Below are 25,022 nucleotides of genomic sequence, written 5' to 3' on the forward strand. Positions count from 1 at the left end.
ATAGCCTTGAAATAATCTTTCCTGACAAGAAATCTGCATGGACTATTTCAACAGAAATTTAATTTATTTTTTTGTATAAAACAAACTCTAAGTTGTGGCATGTTTTCTTTTACGGCGAGAGCCTGAAGTATTTTGACAGTAGCTCAATGACTGAATGAACCAGCAACAGTAAATTTGATGGTGCAGAATGATTTGTTAGAGAGAAATACTGAGTATTTTTTACTCTGCCAGATATATGCCCACTCAAACCTGATACTTCCCATGTTTTTATTTATTTTAGATTTTTATATAAAACTTGTCTGTGCGCAGGGTAACTTATTGCATCTGTAAAATGAGGAAGCAAGCTGTAAAAATGAAATAAACCAGCCTAATTAAACCCCAAGCTATTATCTTCCGAAGGATCGTGGAAAGGTGTAAAGCGAACGTTTAGTTCGAGCATTGTTCTTGGGTTGCAAAAGCGGGCAGATTGCTGGAGCGTCTTCCTATGTTCTCTTGCAATGGCTGATAATATTTGGCTACCTGTCTTTGTTTCCTTTTTGTTTGTATGCAAATGAGTACACCTTAATGATCTGTTCCTTTTGGTGCTTGCAGATTTGGGAGCTTCAGCTGCTTTGTACTGACTCTGTGATGCCTAAAGTTAGATGAGATTGATTCCCCATACTTTCATGAGTTGAGGTCAGATTTTACACGGTCTTGATTCCTTTAGCTTTAAAAAAGGTTACCTCGATAAAATTAGGCAGTACTGTATTTAAGAACAGTTGAATAATTTCACCTAGATTAAACAAAATAGCTTTGCCATTAATAATTCATATTTATTTATAAAAAGTGTACAATGAATGTTTTTTTCCTTAGACAAACACTTTGGTAGCTTTTAACAATATCATAGCATATCATTTTAACTTCATGTCCTAATCAGTTGTAGGACATTGACCTTGGTTAATTTTCAATCTGCTAAATATACAAACAGTTTGAAACCAGATGCCAAATATTTATTAATTTAGCAGGAGCTTTTAAATAGAACTTTTTAAAACATTCTCTTATAGCTCCAAAGCATTAGTACTTAAAATTGTTAAATAAGGGGTTTCCTGTGTCTAGCTATAAAACAATCACTTTGTGGAACATGAGAAAAGACTAAAACAATTAACAGGAAAATAGAGTCCAAATAAACTTTATGCTTGAACTGATTTGAAGTCTTGTTCTATAAAGGACTTGAGTTTAAAGTAAGAGTACATGGAATTTCTATTACTTGGCTCAATAGCAGTCGTACAACTAGAAATAGAATTTAGCTGAATCATGTAGGAGAGATTGCAATACATTATATTTAATTATTTTGGCATGTAGATATGCATAGCATATACTAATGTCGTAATCGTCTAATCTCACAAACAAGAACATATTTTCTTTTAGGAATATTTAGGTTTTTAGAAAAAAAGCTGTAGCTGTGACATAGTTTTAATGATATGTGTACTGGGATCTCGCATCATCTTGGAGGTGACTATTTCAATGTTCTGTCAATGTCTTCTGAAATGTAATTCTTTTGCAAAGTAACTTCTTTAGTTTTGGATAGTGAAAACAGCAGACCCAAAATGAAAGTAAAAGCCTAACACTATGTTGTTTGGCTTATTCTATTTATAATTGTTTTCATAGTGAAAGTTCATGCATGTCTCTTTTTGAGCCATATTATCTGGTATTAGAAAGACATTTATTTTAAGGTTTGAGTTGCGGAAATTAAGTAAGATTCAAGAGATCTGTACTGTGAGGGTGGTGAGGCACTGGCACAGGTTGCCCGGGGAAGTTGTGGATGCCCCCCCCCAGAAGTGTTCAAGGCCAGGTTGGACAGGGCTTTGAGCAGCCTGGTCTGATGGGAAGTGTCCCTGCCCATGGCAGGGGGGTTAGACTGGATGAGCTTTAAGGTCCCTTCCAACCCAAACCAGTCTGTGATTCTAAATGTCCTGAAATAAAAGACAATATTTACTAGTTGGCTTGAAAAATATTTTCTTATCCCCTTCAGGAAAATACAGAGAGAAGAACAGGAACTAATTTTAACTGAAATATTCCAAGCCTTTTTGGTCTGTTTTGGTGAGGCTGAATTCTGTGGGAAGTTGTAGACTTTGTAGCAGTGAAGCAGAAGTGCTCACTAAGAATCATTCTACTTACTGGACAGCGATTTTCCATCTGAGTACTATGCTATGCCCTAGAGGTACTGTTTTAATATTAAAGAACAACAACAAAAAAAACCATTTTAAAGAAATCTTTTGTCCTCCCAAGTGGGTTTCCGTAGAGCTCTGTGATGTTTAGTTCCGAATTGGATGAGCTGGGACTTGGGTAGGAAGTTGCTTTAGATGATGCTGGTGCAGCATCCCCTCTTTGGAGGGGATTTTTTTTTTCCTAGAAAGCTCCATAAGTTTACAGGAGCACAACAGAATTTCTGAGGAAAAGACACGTCTGATCCTGCAGGGCTTGGAGTGCTCTGGATCTGGGGCCGTGCCACGCACGCGAGTTGTCTTCATGAGATCAGTGCCTCGTTCTCAGTCACATTTACCCAGATTATTTGCGCATCAGCAAACATTGGTGTCATAGATGCAGGAATTCATCTTGCGTACTGCCGTACTCGCCCTGTGGTGCTAAGAGGAATAATAAATAATACAGGTTCGTTGTCACATATGTGAGTAGATATGGTTGAGTTCACGCAGTTTGAGGAAGATTGTATCATTTTTTAATCTTGTGGGTTTTCAGTGAAGAAGTACACCGTTAAAGAATGAAGCATGAATATTGGCACAGGTTCCCGCCGACTAGAGCAGGAAGATAGATGGAAAAAAAAATGGATTAGAGGGAAAATTTTATAAGGAAGAAAGGGAGCAGGTGTGATCTGCAATGAATAAAATTGTTCCAGGAATAAGTGTGGAGTATAACAGCATAAGATTGGAAGAAGTCTACTTGAATCCTTAAATCCAGTATCCTGCTATTGGAAATAGCTGCACCATACAGTCCATTTCATAAAGAGTTCCTTTTTGTACTTCCAGTTTGCAGTTGCAGAATCAGTTGAGAGTTCTGTTACGTGGTGAACTTGTGGTTTTTCTAAGGTGATTTAGGTAGTTGGATCTAGATACATGACTTATGTTTAACTCTCTCATGAACTGAAGCTGCAGCCAAGAATTGTAGTTGACACCTGATTGTTAAGAAATCCTTTGAAGCTACTGCTTTAGTTTCCTTTGAAAGTACTGAGGAAATAGCAAATTTTATTCTCCTTAATGAAAGATTTTTTTTCCTTCTTTGTTAAAGACAGTGCTGACTCTTGCCTATTAAGAAATCTCTGTTAGCCATTGTTTCTGAAAATTTTGTATGTAATTTGGGAGCAAAATTTAGCAGCAGCTTTTGAGATTTTTCTCTCCTTTGCTGACACAAGATACTGCTAACAATATGCTTGAGTAATTTCATTATGCAGCACAATTTTTAATGATTAAAAATGTAGTTTTAATCTTATTTCAGTTTGATTTCTGAACTTTTGGGAGTTTCTCACAGATTTTGAAGTAAGTGGTTTTTTTGTGACATATAGTCTCTATATAGGGGCTTTAAAATAATCCTGTTAAGAATTGAAGGACTATTCATTTGTTATTTCATATACAATTAATTTTCTATGCTAGCATTTTTTCCCAACCTGTATTTCTAGATTGCAAAAAAAAAAAAATAAAATGAAATTGAATGCTACACAATAGTATAATTCCAAAAGGTCGTTTGCATACATCTGTTTGTTAATAGCAGTGTGTTATGATTTCAGGTTTTGGCAGATAAACATGGTAATGCCTTGTGGTTGAATGAAAGAGAGTGCTCCATTCAAAGGAGAAACCAAAAAGTTGTGGAGGAAGCACCAAGGTATGTATACTAGACTCTTGATGCTGCTTTTGGAAAGGTGCTGATTTTGTTTATTGTGCAAATGCAAGCAAATGTTATTCTGTTAAGAACTATGAAGACAATAAATGTTTAAGGTAGTCATTTGACTGTAATGCAATTTTGATGCACTTGAGGGTATTTTGATCTTGCTTCATGATGTCTTTCTGTAACAAGAAAGCAGGTGTTGTGTTAATTTTTTTATGACCTTGTATAAAATTGATATGGATCTTGCCAATCAGATATGTGTATATGAGGTGGCTTTCTTTATATATATATAGTCTATTTCACTTTGTTTGCTATTCAACTTTTGAATTTGGGAGTAAAATAAAATATGGAATAAGTATTCATTTAACCACAAATACAGATACTTGAATATGTTAAGTAACTGAGAGGGCCAGATAATACAATTTATTTCTATTTGAAATGGAACATGAAGTACTAAATGCTCTGCATTACTTTTAGTACCATTTGTGGTAGTGAACTATAAGTGTAAGTGTCCAGTAACTCCCAAGTACTAAATTATCTTAGTCTCACCGATTTCAAATGAAGCTGAAATACACTGCTGCTGTGCAGGGTATGGTCTTGCTGTGGTTTTCTGTTGCATGGTATTCATCAGAGAATATGTGTAGAAAAAAGAGAGAAGGAAGTTCTGATTTCAGAAAAACAGACACAGGTATATCACTACCCGTGGGAATTCCCAAAATAACGTGTTTGCCAGCTGGGATGGGCTTGCTATTATTTTATAGCACAGAACTATGTGATGCAACAATTTAGGATGTGAGGAAAAGCACATAATTCAAATGATGTTTATTTAGAGGCAGCATGTATGTTAATGTTGTATCATAACTGTGGAACTAGCACTGTGTTATGACCTAGATTTTAAATTAAAAAAAATAGTTTAAATATAAGAATACAAACCCACTAATAAATACTTATATAGCTCGTGTTGCTTCTTGGTAGTGCTCGTGGGTTTCTTTGAAGCCTTATGCCTAAAGGTCTTGTTTGTAAAATGTGATGTCTTCAGGTCCTGATATAATATGTGCATGCACATGCATATATCTAGGCACTTGAGAGTTTTTTTGCCTCAGGAGTACATGTAAGGTGCTGCCTGCCACTGTCACCTGCTCATTCTCCATTCCTGTGGTAAATAAAAGGGAGTCATGTCTCTCTCATCAGCCAACTGTGATTGGAGTGTTTTCTTTTGTCAGGAGTAACCTGCCTTTTAACTCTCTTGGGCTTCTCTGTTGGAGTTGCCAGTAAGTTTTCTTATCCCCTTCTTAACTCTACAAAAGAATGTGGGCAAGTCAATACCTTCCAAAATTTGGCATGAAAACTATTCCTTCTTGTTGAATGTTTTAGACTCTACCAGGCTTTTACTGACAGCTTTGGGAGCCTTATCTGCCTTACAGCCACTTGCAGTTGGCTGCAGAATCCATTTATTTACAAAGGGTTACAAGATTCTTGCAGATAAGAGAGGCACTAACTTCTGTGAGACACCGTAGAGGCCTGAAGTTAGCCCTTCCTGTGAATGCCGTTTCAGTCTCATTGATTAATGACTCCTGGAAACACCTTTACTTCTATGGCTGGGTGGAGGAAATACAAAGTCCTCAGTAGTCCTTTTTTTTCCTATTTTAAATGGTAGCTGCTGTTAAGGGCTCTGAAATAGGTTTAAGCTTTTTTTTTTTAATGAAACTTAGGCAGTATGGATGCCATGGGCTAAAATGGTTATTTGTCTTTTGTACAATTCAGGGCTTTTTGACTCTGGCCTCTTCTCAATTCTCTTTTGACTTACTTTTTTCCTATGATGGTGTTTTGCTAGGTATCTAGTTTAAAAGACAGACTGTACTGAGCTTTTTGGCTTTGAGAATAATCTCTATGATTTTCTTAAATCTAAGTCTGCAGCTTTTGAATTTATCCTTATGGGATTATTTTGTGTTTGAATCTCCAGTTTTTCTAAGGAAGTTCAGCTTCTTGTAAAAACAAACAAACAAAACAAAAAACAAACAAAAACCAACAATAACAGCAAAAAACACCCTCTTTTGAGTAGAGAAAGCTCTTCTACGTCACACCCTGATGAGGCTGTGATATTCAAGGGAGCCCCAGTGTTGATGGTGGTCAATCCCCCAGTTTCAAACAGGAGACCAAGAAACTTTGCTTATACCCTTTTAACATAGTTGTCCTACTATCTTCTAGGAAGCACAGACAATAAGATGTATCTGATGATCGCCAGTTTTTTAATTAGTGCTGGCCAAAGTTAGTGGTATGCAAAACTTCCAGTGACACAGCAATTTGCTTCTAGCTTCACACCTCTTGGGAAGATGCTTCTGGCTTCTCATTTCACCACAGATGCTGAAATTTAAACAGATGAGTAACATTTAATAGTCTGTTGTTGTTCCTTAGTTCAGTGTTTGTTCCTCCTCTGCCCAAACTCTTCTCTATTCATTTTCAGAGACAGTTGCTATGAGACAGTGCACTTTGGCAAGAAAACATGTGAGGGTCTGGCTGTATTTTCTGTTAGTGATTAATAAGGCATTCTTCCTCATGTGGAAAACAAGGCCCATAAGCTTATCAGAAAATCCATTGATCCTTTAGGATCAATCTAAAGTAAATCAATGGAAAGCATATATAGATGAGTCTTAGCTGACTTCTTATTCAATAACTGGAGCTCAAAGGAATGATCTTAAACTTTGCTTTTGTGAGAGCAGGTGTCCATTATCCTGCACTGTGCTGTAGCACTCAAAGATTAAACATTTGATCCTCTGTGGAACGCCTTTTAGAGTCATAGAATCATTTAGGTTGGAAAAGACCCTATAGGTCATTGAGTACAACTATAAATGTTGACACTGCCAAGTCCACCTCTAAACCATGTCCCTAAGCACCAGTTCTACTCATCTTTTAAATACCTTCAGGGATGGTGACTCAACGACTTGTTGACGTGTTCAGAGAAGAGCCACAAGGATGGTGAGGGGTCTGGAGAACAAGCCTTATGAGGAGCGGCTGAGGGAACTAGGGTTGTTTAGCCTGGAGAAGAGAAGGCTGAGGGGAGACCTCATCACCACCTACAACTACCTAAAGGGAGGTTGTAGAGAGGTGGGTGCTGGTCTTTTCTCCCAGGTGATGGGGGATAGAACAAGGGGAAATGGCACCAAGCTGTGCCAAGGGAGGTTCAGGTTAGAGATAAGGAGGAAGTTCTTTACTGAGAGGGTTGTCAGAAGCTGGAACAGGCTGCCCAGGGAGGTGGTGAAGTCACCATCCCTGGATGTATTTAAAAAGCGGGTAGATGAGGTACTTAAGGATATGGTTTAGTGGGTAGACAGGAGCGGTTGGACATGATGATCTCAGAGGTCTTTTCCAACCGAGCGATTCTGTGATTCTGTGTGACTTCCTTGGGCAGCCTATTCCAATGCTTGACAATGCTTTAGGTGAAGGATTTTTTCCAAATATCCAATCTAAACCTCCCCTGGAACAGCTTGAGGCCATTTCTTCTTTTCCTATTGCTTGTTACTTGGGACTTACTACCACCTCACTACAACCTCTTTACATAAAGACACCATAAGGTGTCCCCTCGGCCTCCTTTTCTCCAGGCTATAACAGCCCCGGTTCCCTCAGCTGCTCCTTGTAGGACTTGTGCTCCAGACCCTTCACCAGCTTTGTTGCCCTTCTCTGGACACACTTCAGCAACTCAATGTCTGTCTTGTAGTGAGGGGCCTAAAACTGAACACAGTATTCGAGATGTGGTCTCCAACTATTACATCTCAAAATGCTGAGCTTGAGGACACTGGGTGTGAAACCTTCTCTCTGCATTTTCAGGCTTTTCCTGTACAAGTAATGACAGCACAGTACCCTGCTGTTGTATTCTGTACTAGCGTGTGAGATCCATGTTAGCATCCACAGTGAGCAAGTCCTTAGCACTTGCTAGGTGCCTGCTTATTCTCCTTTAATGTTTCTACTTTTCTCTGGTGTTCCCATGTCCTTTGGGTTAAACCTTAGCATCCGAGACTTTGAGAATAAGGTGATTCTTAGCACTGTCTCTCAACAGTTTCCCAAAATTTGAGTTTTGTCTCAGGCAGGAAATATTTTTTTTTTCTTCCTCGCTGCATACATTTAGAGTTGAGGTTGCCTTACCTATCCTAAATGTTAGTTTTGCTGTGTCTTTTTAAATTGAAAGATGTTCTTTCAGTTGCAGTTCAAAGAACAAAAATGTTTCTTTTGATTTCTCCCTGTGACAGAAAGATGTGAGAGGTAGGATATTTAAAAGGGAGGCAATTTTACCAGTAAGTGACTGCATTAGAATGCCAATGAAACAGTTAACCTGTTTTGGTGACTTTTTGCATGCTCCATTGTTAGCTTCTCTCAGGAATGTGTCTGTTCTTGGAAGGTGCACAGACAGCAGCTTCTTTCACTTGCTCTAAGCTCTCTCTGAAAGATCTCAGTATGATGCCAAGTACTTCAGGATCATATTCCAAATTAACTGCCAAGGTGCTACTTGAAGCCACCGACAATTTGAACGAAAGTGTATAGGCAAGATCTTAGCAGAAAGGTATGTTATTGAACTAGACTCTACATACAAGCTCTCCTTAGAGCTGTGCTGTATGTATGTGTATCAGACTCCACATTTCCTATAGCTCTGTCTAGAAATCCTTGAAGGATTTGAGGTTAAGAGAAACAGTGAGCAGGTTCTGCTTGTGACTGTGTACAGGATTCATAGGTGGGCACGGATTAGATGTGGGGGCAAAACCGTGTTCTCAAATACTTTAGCATATTTATGCCTGTGGTGCATTAGGTCATAACAGATATCTCAAAGGAGAATGGTTTTTGTAGGTAAGTAATTGCTTTTTTAAACAGACTTTATGCCTGACTGTTTCCTGAGAGCAAGTAAGCTGACCTGGACACTGGGAAAATGAAGGTACTATTCTCTCCCAGTGTAGTGGTATCTTCAGAAGGAGAGTAAATGTTATTGATGATTTTTTTTTTTGGTGGGGGGGAGGGGGTCTAAGCTGAGCAGTAAATTTCCACTGATGATGTAACTGTCTGTACTTTTCAAAATCTCAACCTTATCTGTGAGAGAACACGATGGAGATATTTTGGGAAACATTGTCTGATGAACTAGAAGGGTAACAACTTGCTCATGTGGTCATCTCTCTAGATGTAGAAACAATGGAACAAACCAAATATATTGCCTTTGATCAACTTCACAATAGCTTGAAGGTCTTACAAGTGAAATGTCAGGTCTGATCTTATTTTTTTTCTTTTTGATGCTTTTATCTTGCAAATCCTTTTTCTATTTTGCAGCCTTCATGCTGCCATAGGAGCTACTTGGTCAAAAGAATAACAGGTATATGTGTAAGAAAAAGATTTTAAGTCAGATTTAAAATGTTGTGTTTTCAAGTGATGCCTGATGAGGTTGGAGAGGAGTTATTTCACTTGTAAAAGGTGCATTGTTAAAGAAGGGAGAAACAATGTATATGAAAGGTATAGCAGAGAGGGGAATAGGAAAATGACTGATTAACCTAGCTGATTGTAGGGATTATCCAGTCATTTTGGAGCATAAAGCTTAGCCACGTGGCAGAGATCAAGTTTAGCAGTGTGACACCTCTGTTCCATTCTTTCGCTGCAGCAGGAGGTGAACAGAGATCTCAGACCTACATTTAAGAAACATAGGGAAGACATCACTGTAATAAGGGGGAATAACGCTTTCATCCATATGAGGAGTAATAATGGTTGTTCTGGAAATAGAGTACGAAGCCGATATTGAAAAGATCCCATTCTCTCTAAGCCACTCGTTGACCTTTCATGATCAAAGCTCCGCAGAAACCCCAGACTGAATTATAGATTGTTGATTTTGTGTAATGTATTATCCTCTTATTGTGCCAACATAAGAAATATTATGAAACTCTTACATTATTGGTGCCATTTTTGATAGGTATGACAGTTTTGCACATCTTCTGGTTTTTTCCCTTTGATCTAGTGTAGGATCTGATAGCTTTCTTAGGATCAAACTTGATTTTCTTTTCCTGTTGATCCCCTTGTTTGCCAAGAAAGAATTTATTTTTTTTTCCTAAGTTCTGAAAATACCTAGCCTACCATCCATCAGAATCTGCTTGCGTGGGCATTGGAAGGATCGAGGTGCTAAGTGGCACCTTTTCCTGTGAAGAAGATGGTTTCATTGTCTCCCAGTTTGCCTAAATATTTTCTCACCTTGTATCATGTCAAATATGGTTTGCTGTGGCAGAAGTATCTAGTGCTTCTGTGAGAGGTTCACTGGCTTTGGGGCCACTCCAGATATGTGGAGGTTCCTGATTGGTCCTTTGCAGAATTAGGACCCACTGTTGAGGACATCTCAGGAAATCCATACTATTTGATATTTTAATTTTAAACAGTAATTTAGAAGTAAGGTAGAAATGGCTTCCTATTTCCTTAAAAAAGTACTTTTAAGATGATAGCCAAGTTATGTGCCTAATGTAAGGCACCACAGAAATATAATAAGAATATTTATAAGATTACATAGGTTGAACAACTACATTTTCCCTTTCCTTGAAGGTCAGTGTATTGGGGTGAGGAGCAACTGGTTTTGCGGCTTTGATGGGAAGCCACAGAAATTTCTCTAGCTTTAAATGAATAATCTGCATAGGTTAATCTAAATCTGAATTTGCAGTACAGAGTAGAGTAGCAAGCAGAGTATGTACCTTGTGAGGCTTTCGATTCACTGGACCAGTGGAAATGGCATGTTGCTCTCCAAGAATGAGAAGGCTCGGCATTTGGTCAGTGCTAACAGTAGCTCCCAAGGTGGTAGCTGAGCTTTGGATGCTCTTGGAGTGTTCAGGATTTGTGGAAAGGAATGAATTAGAATTAACAAACACAGATAACTTGTCTTCAACTTATAAGTAAAGCTCAGAGTGGAAATACAGGCTATGTATTACGTCATGATATTGTTTGACAGTATTTTAGTTTAATACTATGAATGCCCAAAGTTTCTTCATTGCAGTATTATGCACATAAGAAGCCCAAATAAATACTTCATTAATTTTCAGAGCTTCTGTATTCCATAAAAATATCAATGAAATGGCCATGCTGTTCTAATTCAGGGTCAGAAAACAAATTCCCCTTAGACCTCCTGCCTTGGCATTCCTATTTCCATTGGATGGATTTTTTTAGCTACAGATTTCTGTGGAAATAGATATGCCTTCTGTAATATCATGGGTTAGTATGTATTTTCATTTAACTTGCATTATTATAGATCTCAGTGTTCTAAAAAAGTTGTGTTCTGTTGTTTTATATTTTAGAGAACACTGTCATTTATCCTGAATTTCCTCTACGTTAGCAGTAATTGCGAAGCATGCAGTATATCTATTTAGGAGCAATATAAATGTGAAGGTATACATTTGACAGTCTTGGCATGTTTTCATAGCTTAAATATGTCGTCTTTTGGTGGCACTTCAAGCAGAAGATTAAATGGTTTAATTATTATTTTTTTAACTAAAGAAAGGCATTGTTGCTGTATTGCAGCACTTTTCTAGACCCTGAAACTCGAAGAGCAATGGGAGAACAAGCAGTAGCTCTTGCCAAAGCAGTAAAATATTCCTCTGCTGGAACAGTAGAATTCCTTGTGGACTCCAGTAAGAATTTCTACTTCTTGGAAATGAATACTAGACTTCAGGTAAGAAAAACAGTTCTACAGATTCAGAAAATTGTTATTTAAAAAAACAGAACATAACCTCTTTCCATACTTAGGGGTCCGCTCCTGCGAAGACTTACATGTAACTAACTTGATGCATGTGAGCACTTTACACTGAACTTAAATGATCTGCTCACTTAAATAAGCCCACATGTGCAAGGCTTTGTGGCAGTGAGCCCTTGCACGGCACTCGAGAAAGCGTTTGGAGCTTTTGCTCTTGGTTACACTTGACCTAAAGACCTTGCAAGAGGTCACTGTTAAGTGCCACTGTGAGTTCACAGTAAGTGGGCAGCCACTGTGCTCTGATGCTTTTCCCCACTGCTCGCTGGAGTTTCTTTTTTATTTTTTCTTTTTTATACTTTGCTTGTTGACTTTCTCTAGGAGGGTGGTTAACACTATATGTGCATATCAGTAATAAAAGCTCTCACAATCTGCATGTGATTGAAAGTGTGACTGGAATGCGACTGTGTAAAAAAACATGCTGACATGGTGTAGGATTTTTGTACCAACTGATGTAGTCAGTAGTGGATATTATAATGTATGGTGCAAATGAATGGACAAACTGTTTAATGGAAAACCCCCTTTACCTCTTATTTGACTGTTACAATGCATTTCTAGTCATAATCTAAGAAAACAGGCACATAAAACCTGGATATCATTCTCAAAGACAGGAAGAAAGTTCAGCTTGCAAACAAGTGAATTCTGTCATCTTTATTTTTAAAAGTGAAAAAAGGTGGATAATGTCAGACTGAAAAGTGGAATCGAGCAATAGAGTTATTAGCCTCTTACTCTGTTTTAGCTGCATTTCCTTCGGGCTGTATCCTCTTGCTGCTTGTACATGTGGGCAGTGCTTGAGCATAAAGAGATCCTCATAATTCTGACATATTTGTATGACTTTGTGTAACAGCTGGCTGAATTTGATTTAGGTATCATTAGATATTATTATTTAGGTGAGAGAACATTTGAGTTAGGAAGGAGGAATGTGAGTGTTGCAGTTTTCCCCTCTATCAGCAGAAGACTGCAGGTAAAATTTGCCTTGCCTTGCAGGGCAGTAGTGCTTTTGGAATTAGTCATGACAGTTTTACTTCACATGCTTTTGCTAGGAGCTTGCTTGATGCAATCTGCTCTACCTCTACTAGAGAGTGTGGTGGTTACTGGCAATGTATAGTTCATTAAGATATTATGAAGAATTTGTGTCCCTTCGGTCATATTCTTTACGCTTTTCCCAATCTTGAAGTTTCTGGGAGAACATTTTAGTGACTCTTCATGTTCTTGTTTGCATAGGAGAAAATTAATTTAGGGTTTTTTGCATAACCCATCAGAAGTACAAAACCATTTCCTTGGTGTAGTATGTTATTGTCCATTAATTTCTAAATGGAATTAGCAATGGAGTATCCTTGGAGTCGATTCTTTTTGTGATTTGTTTAAGATGTTAGCATTGCTGTGTTATGGTGTCTTTCCCCCGCAATGTGTAGTGGTAAGCATTCAAAGTCACAAACCTCAAACTCGCTTAATTGTAGAGATCTTTGCATACGCAGTAAGAAAACTTTCACAATTCCATCTCTAAGGACTTTAAAGACTCCTTTTGAAATACAGCCTAAGCAGTTTGACAATTCCCTATAACAGCAGACTCATTCTTTCCAACTCTTAAAGAAATTTACTAATCTTAAATTACAGTATTTGTGTAGCTATTCTCCAATTCCTCTATCCTGCCTATGTGCTGTCTCTAATTAGTATTTCAGCTTGAGGCAGGAGAGTAGTAATTTCCTCTGATTCTTCCCCACGCTTACACAGTTGATCTGTCACTTCTCCCAGGTCTCAAGCTTTACTTTCTGTTCAGCAAACAGTTATGCGACTAACATCTCGTTCTTGCTCCCTTTCTATTAAGAGCCAAACATAGAAACTCTAATGAAGCGTGTCCAGATTTAACTTCAGAACCAGGAGAGTATCTAGATGTTCCTGTACTGCTTCAGCCTTTTCCTTTTGCACGTCGCAACTGTGAACAGTGGCAAACAGGCTTATTTACCTTTTTTTTTCCCCCTGAATGCTTCACAGCCGGAAGAAATTTCCGAAATGATGGGCATCTGATCCATAAACAATGCTCCTAAGGTCTTTGTTAGCGTGCATTGCAGACCTGTCAGCATCATCAGAACGCGTCTACTAAATTATGCAATTTCCTATGTCTGTTTTAATGTTTCAGCAGACTCCAATCAGATCACTGTAGCCTTTTCACTTTACAGACTTCAGAATATACTTGGATAAAGCTAACTAAACTACGTTCAATACTTCGCACCGCCTGCTGATTTCTCCCCTCCCTCCCTTTGGAGTATCCATCAGATATCTTCCAGTGCTTTCTGTAAATTATTTTGCAGTAATTGAGAGTTGTGTTATTATTTGACTGTCTCATTGGGAAACTCTTTGGGAATATACTTTTTCTGCTGTATAGATCTGCAAAAAAGTATAAGTAACACCTTACAGGAAGTTTATGTTTTACTTAATTTTTTTATTTGAAGTGTTGCTGCAATACAATATGAGGTAGGAAAGTGAAAAAAAGTTGGTGAATCAGCTCCATTGTGTCTCTTGTATGCTACACAAATCTGTTACAGATGTTTCACTCCCTCCAAGTGATTCAGCTAGAATGATTTATTCTTTGCTGTTGGCAATGTACTTTTTGTTGTATTTGCTGCTCTGCCATCTTTCAGAGGCTAGCCTGTAAGTAGGAGACACGAGATTGGATAATTGCATAGCAAAACTAGTTATTCTGGCTTTTCACAAGAAAACAAAGAAAAAAAACCCTTGCAGCTACGAGAGAACTTCTGTACTTGTCATTTAGGGCACTTTTGGAGTGGTTTTCAGGCAGCTTACCACTGTTAGGATTGCTGAGGCAGACCAGATGTTGAATATCTGATTCTTTAGAGCTGCTCACGCCGCGGTGTGCTTTGTTTTACCTAGTTGTCATCAGCCTAATCAAAGGCAGTCATGGTCCGAAATAGCTAAACAAGAGCTTTGAAATAAATAAAAAAATTCTGACCCCTTAGGTTGATAGCCTTTCTAACTTCCAAATTGTGTCAAAATATCCTTAGGATGCTACCATCAGAAATACTGGCTTTCACCAGAATAGTCTGTTCTGCTTTTCACTGAACGATTAGTGTTCCTTTCTGACTTTATAGGAAAAATCTACAGTCTGTAAGTAAAGAATATCTGTTAATATGTGGGTGTGCCATGTGGTTAGGCTTACATGTGAACGATCAGCAAAGGGAAAATATCACATATTCTAGAAGTACCTTGAAATGAGAAGCATCTCTTGGTGGCTTGAGAACTGAGAAAAGCGATGAGCAGTGTGAAGAGAGCACTTAGCTTTGAATACAGTTTGTACGTCTCTGTCTCAGGTCTGTTCTCAATCTGCTGCTTCCCTCATGAGTTGTGCAACTTAAATAACAAGTGAGCACTCCTCCTCAAAATGTGATCAAATTTGCTTCGGGTAATCTGATTGAAAAGATGATTTGTATAGACTGTATTCAGCACAGCGGAGTTGAGAAATACAGTAATTTGAGTAGCAGAGTGTTTTCTCCTCCTGCGACAGTTTTGAATATTTTTGTCATATCTTTTTAGGGATTAAAAGTTAATTTTGATGCGTTTGTAAGATTTACTGAAAGCAAATTACTTATCTCTGCTTTTATTTTACAGTTAATTGTAGAGTGAGTATTTTATGTAAATGTTTTCAAGTTCTTCTAAAGTAACTTGATTCTGAGGCATAAGGCAAATGTAAATAAACTTCCATACACACTTAAAACATTAAACAATGTTAAGACTTCTGTTCATAACTTTCAGCATTTCCATCAGAATTTACTAACCACTGGAAAATGTTACATTCCAGAGCTTTGGTTTTGTACAAAATTAGTACAGAAGGCAGAGGAAGAAGTTTTTTTTACACACAACATGTCTCTTTCTACCTCTCTTTTTATCTGTTTGTCCACTCATGAAAGTGTAAATATCACGGTTAGGAAATGTGTAAAAGTATGTAGAAATGCTGGTGGTGATTGCCTGGAGCATCACAGCTTATAAACTTCTGGTTCCAGCAGTCTCTTGGTGGTATCTGCACTCTGTTGCGCATTATTAGGCAGCACCTGCTACACGTTTGCTCAGTGAGGAGGAGAAGCACTGACAAATATTGCAGCTGCACCGCATAAACAGTAGCAGCAAAATATAAATAGCAGAGTGAGGAGTTGAGTCTGGATTGGCTGCTTAAAACCACAGAGAGGTGCAGTATCTGTAGCAGACCCAGGAGACAGCAAGAGGTGGTTTTGTTGTCTTGGTGCATGTAAGTAGCTGCCTGGAGGATGGATTGTGATAGGTGGGCAGGGGTAGGAAGCAGTGAAAGGGGCTGTCAGGAGTTAGGGGAGTCGATTCCGACAAAGTCTGAATGGCGGGAGTTCAAAGTGAAGTCTCAAGCGACTGTTTCTGCTGTTTGCTGAGGCTCTTCATATTTCTTAATACTGGAATCTTGTTTTACTGTGACACTTTGCTTCAGTCATTTTAAATAGGCTAACGAACAGTGTCAGATGGTAAAGACTTTCAATTGCTGCTAACCTGGGCTGAGTTTGAACTACTGACCTAAAGGTGAAAGGTCTCTTATCCCATTACCAAGCCCCTAAGCCCACCAGAATCCATTCTGCACACAGTTTATACCAGCTGTTCATGGCCATTTTTAGAACCGAAAGAAAAGGTGATTTTGCTGCCAAACAACACTTCTTCACACAAGAGGGTCAGCCGACAACAGTTAACCAGATTTTTGCCACATTCTTGCCTCCTAATGCAACTTCCATTATGTAGCTACTGGTTGTCTGCTCTTCAGGCTTCCCAAAAGAGCTACAGAAAAGCATTGCTAATTGTTGTTGACAGAAGAGAACGACATTGTTTGTGTAAGTCATTGAATCTGAAAGATGCCATTAACAGTGCTGCCAGGGCATGGAGTGATATCTTAGAGACAACATTACCACGTAACTATCATAGAATGCTATTAAAAAAGTAGAGAAAAAGGAGGCTTCCCTCCATTTTTAAAAAGCAGACAAACAAAAGATCGTTCTTCAAAGGGTACATTAGTTGCTTTCCTTTGGTGAATTTGTTGTAAAGAAAACCCAAGAATGGCTGCAGTGTGACCAGAGCCACCTTGACCAAAGTACTCTGAGAGCGCTTTAATAGTGCTGCTAAATATAGTGAAAGCAGGAATTGTATCTTTGGGAAAGAAAGCTTTTGGGTTTTGTGGATGCAAGTTTCTTTATTTTCTTACAGGAGTGTGTAGCGGAAAGTAAATGTCTTGAACTACTGAATGGCAAGATTTATTTTTTTTTTAAGTGCAGAATGCTAATTCAGAACCTTCTGTTGAAATTGTGATTTAGATAACTCGTTTGTTTAAAAACACAGGAAAGACAGATTCAGTATTCATAGGCTATGTACGTGGTTTCTTACCCACATCTGTCCAGTGCAATACAGAAACAAATCCTCGCAAAGAAAAACTGACAGAACTGAATCAGTGATTATTGGAAGATAACTTTTTATAAAGAAGTAGATTAAATATTTCTCAAAGTTATTATAGGCTATTAAAAATTAATTGGTACTGAATGCCTGTGCATTAGGTTTTTTTGAGCATCTTAGTTTATGGAAATTTTTGTAGTTCTGGTTGTGCTGTTCTTCATTCACATACTAATAAATCAGAACATAAGCAGCAACTCATATTATGTACTCTGTCTATAGAAAAAGACCGCATAGGAGATTGCCTGTTACGTATTCCTGTGTGTTTTCTATCTGTTCTGTACATTAATCCAAACATTGTCTGTTCTGAAAAGCTATTTTTTACTATGTGTCCACAAACCTCATATACATGGCTTTCTTTTGTGGAAAGAAGATGTGACCCCAGAGTGCTCCTGCTTGTAGCAGTCGGGAAGCTGGCGTGCCTGAAGAGCAGAGCATGTGTGCACCTCTCTTGCTGTTCTCTGAAATAGAAACCAGGCTTTTACTGAACAAAGGGGGCTGAGGAGCATCTGTAAGCTCGTGGGTTTGGGTCAGTTGATACTGGATTTGGCTGCTGCGGAAAAGCCCATGGGGTTCCAGGTGAATCATGTTTCCTGCAAACTGAGGTGTATGTTGAAAGTTAGTTTTGAGATTATTTATCTGAATGCAAAGAAGTATATGATACCAGCTAGGGACTTACAGTAGTAGGGGTGACATAAGCTGTACTTTCAAATCTACTGAAATTTAGATTTTCTTGGCTGCTGTGATCTGCTTGAATGCTCCAACTGGCGTGTGAGTAACTTGATGCCTTATGCACACAGGGGCAAGAGGAGCAATCTATGAGAGCATCCAGAAGTCTTTGCTATTAGATCTGGGTACCTTATTGGTCTTGAGAAAAATGTGTCCTGAAATCATTCCCCTGAATATAAGGGGAGCAGTCATCGCTAATTGAACTCTTAGCTCCAACTGTTCATGGAAATAGCTTGACTGTTTTTGTAGCATTGGATGAACCCCAGTATGGTGAAACTTTAAGACCAGTGGCAGTCACAGAACAGGGTGAGAGTTACCAGCCTCTTTGTACTCTTCTGGGGACAGATGCGAGCTGGACTGCGATGTTGGCAGGTTCCCCTGGCTCTTTTGTACCTGCTTCACCATCTATATACTGAGTCTTATTTGTTATTTTTTATAGACTGTGCCACCAGTGTTGCTTGCTGTATAAGCTAAAGGAGGTTAGGGAAACAAAACCACTTTTAATGCTGACAAGGAAGCTGATTGCTGTGGGGTGGCTGAAGAAGAGCAGATCTTGTATGGAGGGGAAGCTCTTTCCCCTTTACCCTGTACGCATGTTGCTGGCCATAACAGCTATGGGCTTTGTGGACTTGAAAGCAGAAACGTAAGTGGCTTTTTTCAGAGAAGAGTGCGTGTGGGTCACAGAAAGTGTAGAGTAAGACTTTTTAAAGGAGTTAGGTATCATACTTAAGTGTGTTGGAATAATGACTTGTTATAAGTTGTTTATGACCAGACTTTGTGTAAGTAAAGGAACCGGTAGTAAAGGTGATACTTTTGGCTGCTGAGAGTTATTGCTGGTCAATTTTTCTGCCTCTCCTGTTGAGCATAAGATGCAGCTGCCTTGATACAGCAATGATCTGTAGATTGCTTGCTGCAGACATGTCTGGCTTTGCCCTTTGTATTAAGGACAGAGATAATGTGTGAATTTCCCCACTATCGTATTACCATACCACCATTGGCTGTTACCTTATCGACTGGGACTTCATTGGCAAGATCTTGGATCAGCTAACTACAAAAATCTGAGTTTGGCCCAAAGCTAGAAGAGTTGATCAGTTTCCTCCATTTGTGAGCATTCTTGCATTAATTTATTTAAAAATTCAGTCCTTGACTTTGCTTGCTGTCTTATGGATGCTAAGGCTGTTGATGGAGAAGAGGTATAACATAAAATCCATAGGGGAAAATATGGCAGGTGGGCAAGACAAGAATGACACCTGAAGTAGAAGGCTGAAAAGAGGAAAATGTTTAAAGCCTAGGTTTTAATAGTGATTTTAAAATGGATACGACAGTAACCATAGTCAACAAGCTGTGACAGATATTCTAGAGCTTTCATAAGTAGGGAATTATGCCTGTATTTTCTTTATTTTGGGAAGGGAGGGAGAGGGAAGGGTGGTCTGATTTCTTCTACCCCCATCCTTCCTTCTTTTATAAAAGATGAGAGCTTTAATTTCAGGTTCTGCATGTATGTGCACCATGTAGGTGGATTCTTGCACCTCCAGAACCAGATTGCAGGGTGCTTGTTGAACCAGAATATTGCATTAGTGCTTTCTTAATGTCCTTTTGTACTTTATGCTGAAGTGTATTCAGTATAATGCTAAAAATACTGACCCCCTCTTGCACTTCTCCTTGCTGAAAGAAAACTGCAAATGTTAAAAGAAGTGCAGTTTGAGCTGTGTACCTCACTGGGAGACTGAAGTTACGAATAAGTCAACTAGGATTTCAAGGTTAAAATTGTTCTTTACCCCATTTTAGTGATCTGATGGTCTTAATGTATACTAAAATGCATTTTAAATGTATTTGGTACCCCACAATTAATGACATGATTGATACTGTCTACATTAGGCCTAAACAGCTCTAGTTGAAGCACAGCCCTAAAAGAAAGCAAATCAACTTCACCTCACCCCAAAAAAACCCTCTAAAAATTTTCCTCCTCATATTTTCTGAATGCTGCTTTGTGTGCAGACACAAAGGGAGTATTTTGAAGAAACAGAGGAAAATATTGACCGAGTCAAAGATCTGTATTGAAGAATGGATTAAATAAATGTTTGTGAGTTTTAAGAACCAAACAACAAAAACATTTTTCCTTCCAGAAACATTCCGTCCTATTTTGATCATCAACAATAAAGCGGAAAACAACAGTGAAGCTATTGAATCTGGAATGCTAATTGCAATCCAAGAATAATGACAGTATAACTAAATAATGCAAATGTCTTTTAAAAAAAAATATATATATATACAGTATTTTCATTATCTGGAATGGTAGAATTCCAAATGTGTTCCCAACTCAAAGGTAATTTTTTTGAGGCTTAAATCCTAAAAAAGATAAAAGTTCTGTTGTCCAAATATGAATGTGTGATAAGTAACTTCCTATTAAAACTTACTAAGTTTTAATAGAAACTTCAAGTCTTAATAGAAATGAAATTGCTTCAGTTTATCACTGCAGGGTAGACACTGAGATGTTTCATAGAGTCTCCAAATACTGTTATTAAGCTTGACATGGTGAGGAATATCATGTGTTAAGCAGAATCAAGATTGAATCCCAAAGGTATATCCTTAAACTGAATAATCAGATTCCCATTTCAATGTCACTTTTATCCTTCAAAGATTAGGTGCTTGTTTCAGTGATGATTTGTCATTAAAATTATGTCAAAACGTCTTAAAATGTTGTTGAAACTCTGAACAAACTCACAGCACACACAGGGCTAATTATGGATGCCATCTGTTTATTTTGACAAAGCTTTTTTCTTAAAGACCAAAGCACCCTCTTGTTCTGGTACACCACAAGACTCTTGTCATGACTGAATGTTTTCCTTAATGCTGGTGTAGTTGAAGGAAGAAAGAAAGACAAGTGGTTTGGTCACTGACCTTTTCCTGTGTCACAAAACATATGTATTAGGATGACATCTCATAATAGAGAAACCATTGTGAAGTGTGTTTTCTTAAGGCATTTTGGCCCTTGGAAGACAAATTTTGTAATAAAAATGGCAGGTTTGGTCATGATTTCTATATGGAAAGTCTTACAGCTGTCTCTAGAGAATATGCTTTTAGCATGCCTGTATACATGGTGCGCCCTCCTGTTGTTGGGTGGTTTTTTAGTGTACTATGTCTAGTTAAAGATTTTTTTAAAAAATGTGAATAAATGTCAATTTATAACCCATTTAAAGGGGGGGGGAAAGTGTGTGTATGTTGTGTATGTGCACACATGTGTACATGCTCGTATGCACATGGCGGGGTGAGCGCCAAGGACCGGTATTCCCATGGCAGCATCATCCGGAGCCGTTAGCAGCAATTTGCTGGGAGCACCGAGTGACTCTGCTGGTCCAGCCCAGCTATTGTGCATGCTAAGCACTAAACAGATAAGTCTGGAGAGGAGAGGCAGAGGAGAGAAAAAAAATTGAAGGATCCATCTGCTCATTTCTGCTACACTGCGCTGATGCAAGATTACGCTAATCTGGTTGCTTGTCAGGACAGGTTAGTGAAAGCAGGCGAATGGGTGAGATTTAGGGTAGGCCAGTTCTATGGAAAATTGCAAGCGGCTCCTGTACGTGCCATGTTAAGTGTAGCAGAATGGGTTGATTATCAGCTACTTGGAGATTTTTCAGTTAAAATATATTTATGGCTACAGCATGAGTCTTTTCAAATCCAAACTGAATAGGGAAAGCTTCTGAACAAAGGAAAATTAACTTGTCGTCACCAGGTGCATTTGGATTTGTAGACTAAATGAGGAAAATAAAAAAGCCCTACAAAACCACAAACCTTCCTCTAGAGGTATTCTCTGTACTTACTAGCTTTTGTCATCTGCTAATGATTTTATTTTTAGGGGATTTCACTGCAGAGAAGGTGATTGCTGGAGTTTGTCAAGTAGAATTTTTATTTGGAAAAAACCAAGATGGGAACATACACTTTGTCTGTTCTTTGGCTGGTTTAATTTTTTGTTTGTTTGTTCACAAAAAGTGCTTGTGGGTTTTTGTGGTTTGCGGGGTTTTTTTTTGGTTGTTTTTGTTACCTACTGACTGACAGTTCTTGACCTTGCAGGTTGAACATCCCGTCACAGAATGCATTACCGGCCTGGACTTAGTCCAAGAAATGATCCGTGTTGCTAAGGGTTACCCTCTCAGGCACAAACAGGCTGATATTCCCATCAACGGCTGGGCGGTTGAATGTCGAGTTTATGCTGAGGTAAATGAGTGGTAATGGGGAGGAGGGTAGGTGGTTGAATTGTGGAATAATAATACCCAGGTGTGGACAGATGCCAAGGTGAAGTCAAGGAATATCGTATGAAAGTCACCATTTAGAGAATGCATCACAAGTGGTTAATGAGCCTTTGTAGAATTTTTATTTTTTAATTGAAAATACTGTAAGTATTTTGATGTACCTTTTTCTGAAAATCAAAATAAAAAATGGTAAAAGAAATAACTCAGCTTTATTTCTAAGGACACTTGCTATATGTTCCATTTGCATTTATTGATGCAACGCTGGAGTTATTTGCTACATTTAACTAGTGTTTCTAGGTTTCTTAATTTGTATACTTGAGACTTGTTGTCTTAAAGACAGTTGAAATTCAATACAGAATTTTTGTTTTTGTACTAAGACATTTTAATAGGTTCCTGAAAAAGGAAGTTATAGATCTTCTGAAACTACAATTTATGGTATAAACTTTCAAACTGCACTCCCAGACAATAACTTTAATAATTGTTATGACTCTCGCCCTGAAAAAAGCTTACTAAAATATAAATATGTTTTCAAGCATGTTTAGGACATTTCAAAGCAATGTCTTTTTTTGCTGTCATTTTTGATACGTGAAAATCAAGATTTGTTAAAGAAAAAAATGATGCTTAGCTTCCTTCAATTTGAGGAACATTTTAGGCAACTGCTTTCCAAAAATAATTCAGCACCTTGAGATGTTTTTTTTCTTGCTTAACTTTACCCAGGGCATCTTAATTTTGTTTTTTAGTTTTTCTTAATGATGTGCACATAATTTTCAAAATGCTCTACTGATGACAAGTTATATGAACTATTTTGATAAAGAATAAATAATGGCCTTGTGATTGGCATGGAAGCTATCCCGAGTATGAGTAGGCTTTACCCTGGAGTAACTGATGCTTGGGTTTTGGGTTTTTTTTGACTTGATTTCCCTCACACTTATAAATAATGGATCCAACTACTTTTCTGTGAGTTCAACTATGTTGTTGGCCATATGTTTATTTGCTGTCCTATTAGGTATTGCATTGTGCAGGAGATTTCCGAAGGCATAAAGGTTAGTTTGATTTCTTAAGATAATTGAACTTCTAACTGCCTTTTTTATCTTGAATTTTTTTTCCTTATACTCTCACTTCCACCCTTCTGAATACTTTCCCATCCTTCTTCCAAGGCACAATGTAGCAGATGAAAAAGTAATCTTTGTATATTTTAGTGGTGTACTGTAGCTATGTGCAGAGTACTTCTTTCCCACTTTTTGACTGCAACGTAAGAGAACTTACATTCTTCCAGTTATTTATTTGGAGTTGCAGAAGTAGGTGGATGAAGAAAAGTACTTCAACATAAGCAATCCTGGAGTTAAAGCAAAGTTATTCCAGCAGTGGCTTCTGTTAGAATTCAAGTTTTTAATGTTATCTTCTCTGCATCTGTAAAAGCTTAATGCTTTCTCATGTTGAATCTTGTTTCAGGATCCTTACAAATCTTTTGGCCTGCCATCCATTGGTAAACTGTCTCAGTATCAGGAACCATTGCACTTGCCAGGTGTAAGTAACTTGGATCTGATTTTCATAGATGTTGACTGTTTCTTTTATAGTCAGACTGTAAGTACTCAGCAACAGTGTAAATCAAACCTTTTTTTCCAGCTTTTTGCCAGGTTGGGGGAATAGGACATGGCAATAGTTATTTGTGCAGCGTGAAAAACTGCTTAACAATGTACACTTTCAGACTAGGTCTAAAATGTTCAAATTGGGTATAATGGGAAACCGTTATATGTTCAAATATTTTGTTGCATTCTGTAACTTTCAGCTTAAGTTTTTTCAAACACAGCTTTAGTAAAAACACTGTGGTGATTTAGCAAGGGCAGTTAAATGTTGAGTCAGCTCTTTAAGCACAGAGAACTAGGGACACCAGTGAGACACTGCCAATGCTTTCTGTTTAGCTTTTATACTTTAAAGAGGAAATTTGTTACGGCCATTATTCCACATTTCAGGGTATGCTGTAACTATATGGATCGGCTGTTTAACAAGCAGTGTTTTCTGCTATGCGTAAAGAACAAGAACACCACCTTTCCGTAATATCAAGGTAGTCTAAGTCATGTACATGACGCTGTGTCAGTGGAATGACAAGGCCGTACCATCTGTGAATACGATTACTCAGTCTGATTGCTTGCACGGAAAATAGTGAAAGATTACAGAAGGAATCTTAAATGTGGAGATGTTATTGGATATATGATTTATTTCGCTCCTTAAATTGTTTTTGCCCGTATAGTTTCCGAAGGGACCTGACCCTTTCTGGTCTTTAAGGCCTCATGCTGTGTTCAAAGCCTGAAAGCAGAAAAAAAAATTGTGAAGATCTAAAAGGCATTATGTGATCTTAGAGGAGATGAGGGAAAAAGGTATCACTGGATGTATCTAAACTTTTTTTTAATGAAACAAAGAGTGTATTTAATAAGAATTTATAATGAATTCTCCAGTGGTTGTTAGAAGTTTTCACCATGTTGTAACAGCTAACAGGATGTCAAACATTTTGCCCTTGCAAGTTTTTGCAATTTGCAATTTTCCAAACGTGAGACCTGTTGAAAGTACAAGTGATAATGGACAAACTATACCCCCTACAGTCTTTGTCCCACCAAATCTTTCTTCAATTAATGCTGCAGCAGGAGTTTTATGTAATAACATTTGCGCTTGTGAGCCATCCATACAAAGAAAAAACAATTAAAATGCCTTAAATGTTCTGCTTACTGCTGTTATTTGCTTGTGTGAATGTTGCATGTCAGCTAAATGGACCACGGAATAGATAAAGTGATTGGGTGCAGGAGAGTGCACACTAAGCTTTGTCTATCATTATTGCTGGGAGCAATCAAATTGATGCCAGCAGGACAGTAGACGCGTTGACAGCTGTAATTATGTATCTCCATGGTGATCACTTTTGGCCTGTCATGGAGGCCCATGAGTCCCCTCCC

General features: G+C 38.1%; 1 protein-coding gene across 1 annotated transcript in view; it reads left to right on the plus strand.

Annotated features, from left to right (window-relative positions):
* PCCA (propionyl CoA carboxylase, alpha polypeptide) overlaps positions 1-25,022 on the plus strand; it is a gene marked incomplete at its 5' end in the record, with an annotated part of 91,097 nt that overhangs the window by 17,608 nt on the left and 48,467 nt on the right. The window contains 4 exons of the mRNA XM_010180487.1: positions 3,779-3,873; positions 11,398-11,548; positions 21,899-22,042; positions 23,530-23,604. Coding sequence (XP_010178789.1) covers positions 3,779-3,873; positions 11,398-11,548; positions 21,899-22,042; positions 23,530-23,604 — 465 coding nt within the window. The remainder of the gene's footprint in view (positions 1-3,778; positions 3,874-11,397; positions 11,549-21,898; positions 22,043-23,529; positions 23,605-25,022) is intronic.

The sequence above is a fragment of the Mesitornis unicolor genome, unplaced genomic scaffold, assembly GCF_000695765.1.
Source record: "Mesitornis unicolor isolate BGI_N332 unplaced genomic scaffold, ASM69576v1 scaffold14133, whole genome shotgun sequence".
NCBI classification, from domain to species: Eukaryota; Metazoa; Chordata; class Aves; order Mesitornithiformes; family Mesitornithidae; genus Mesitornis; species Mesitornis unicolor.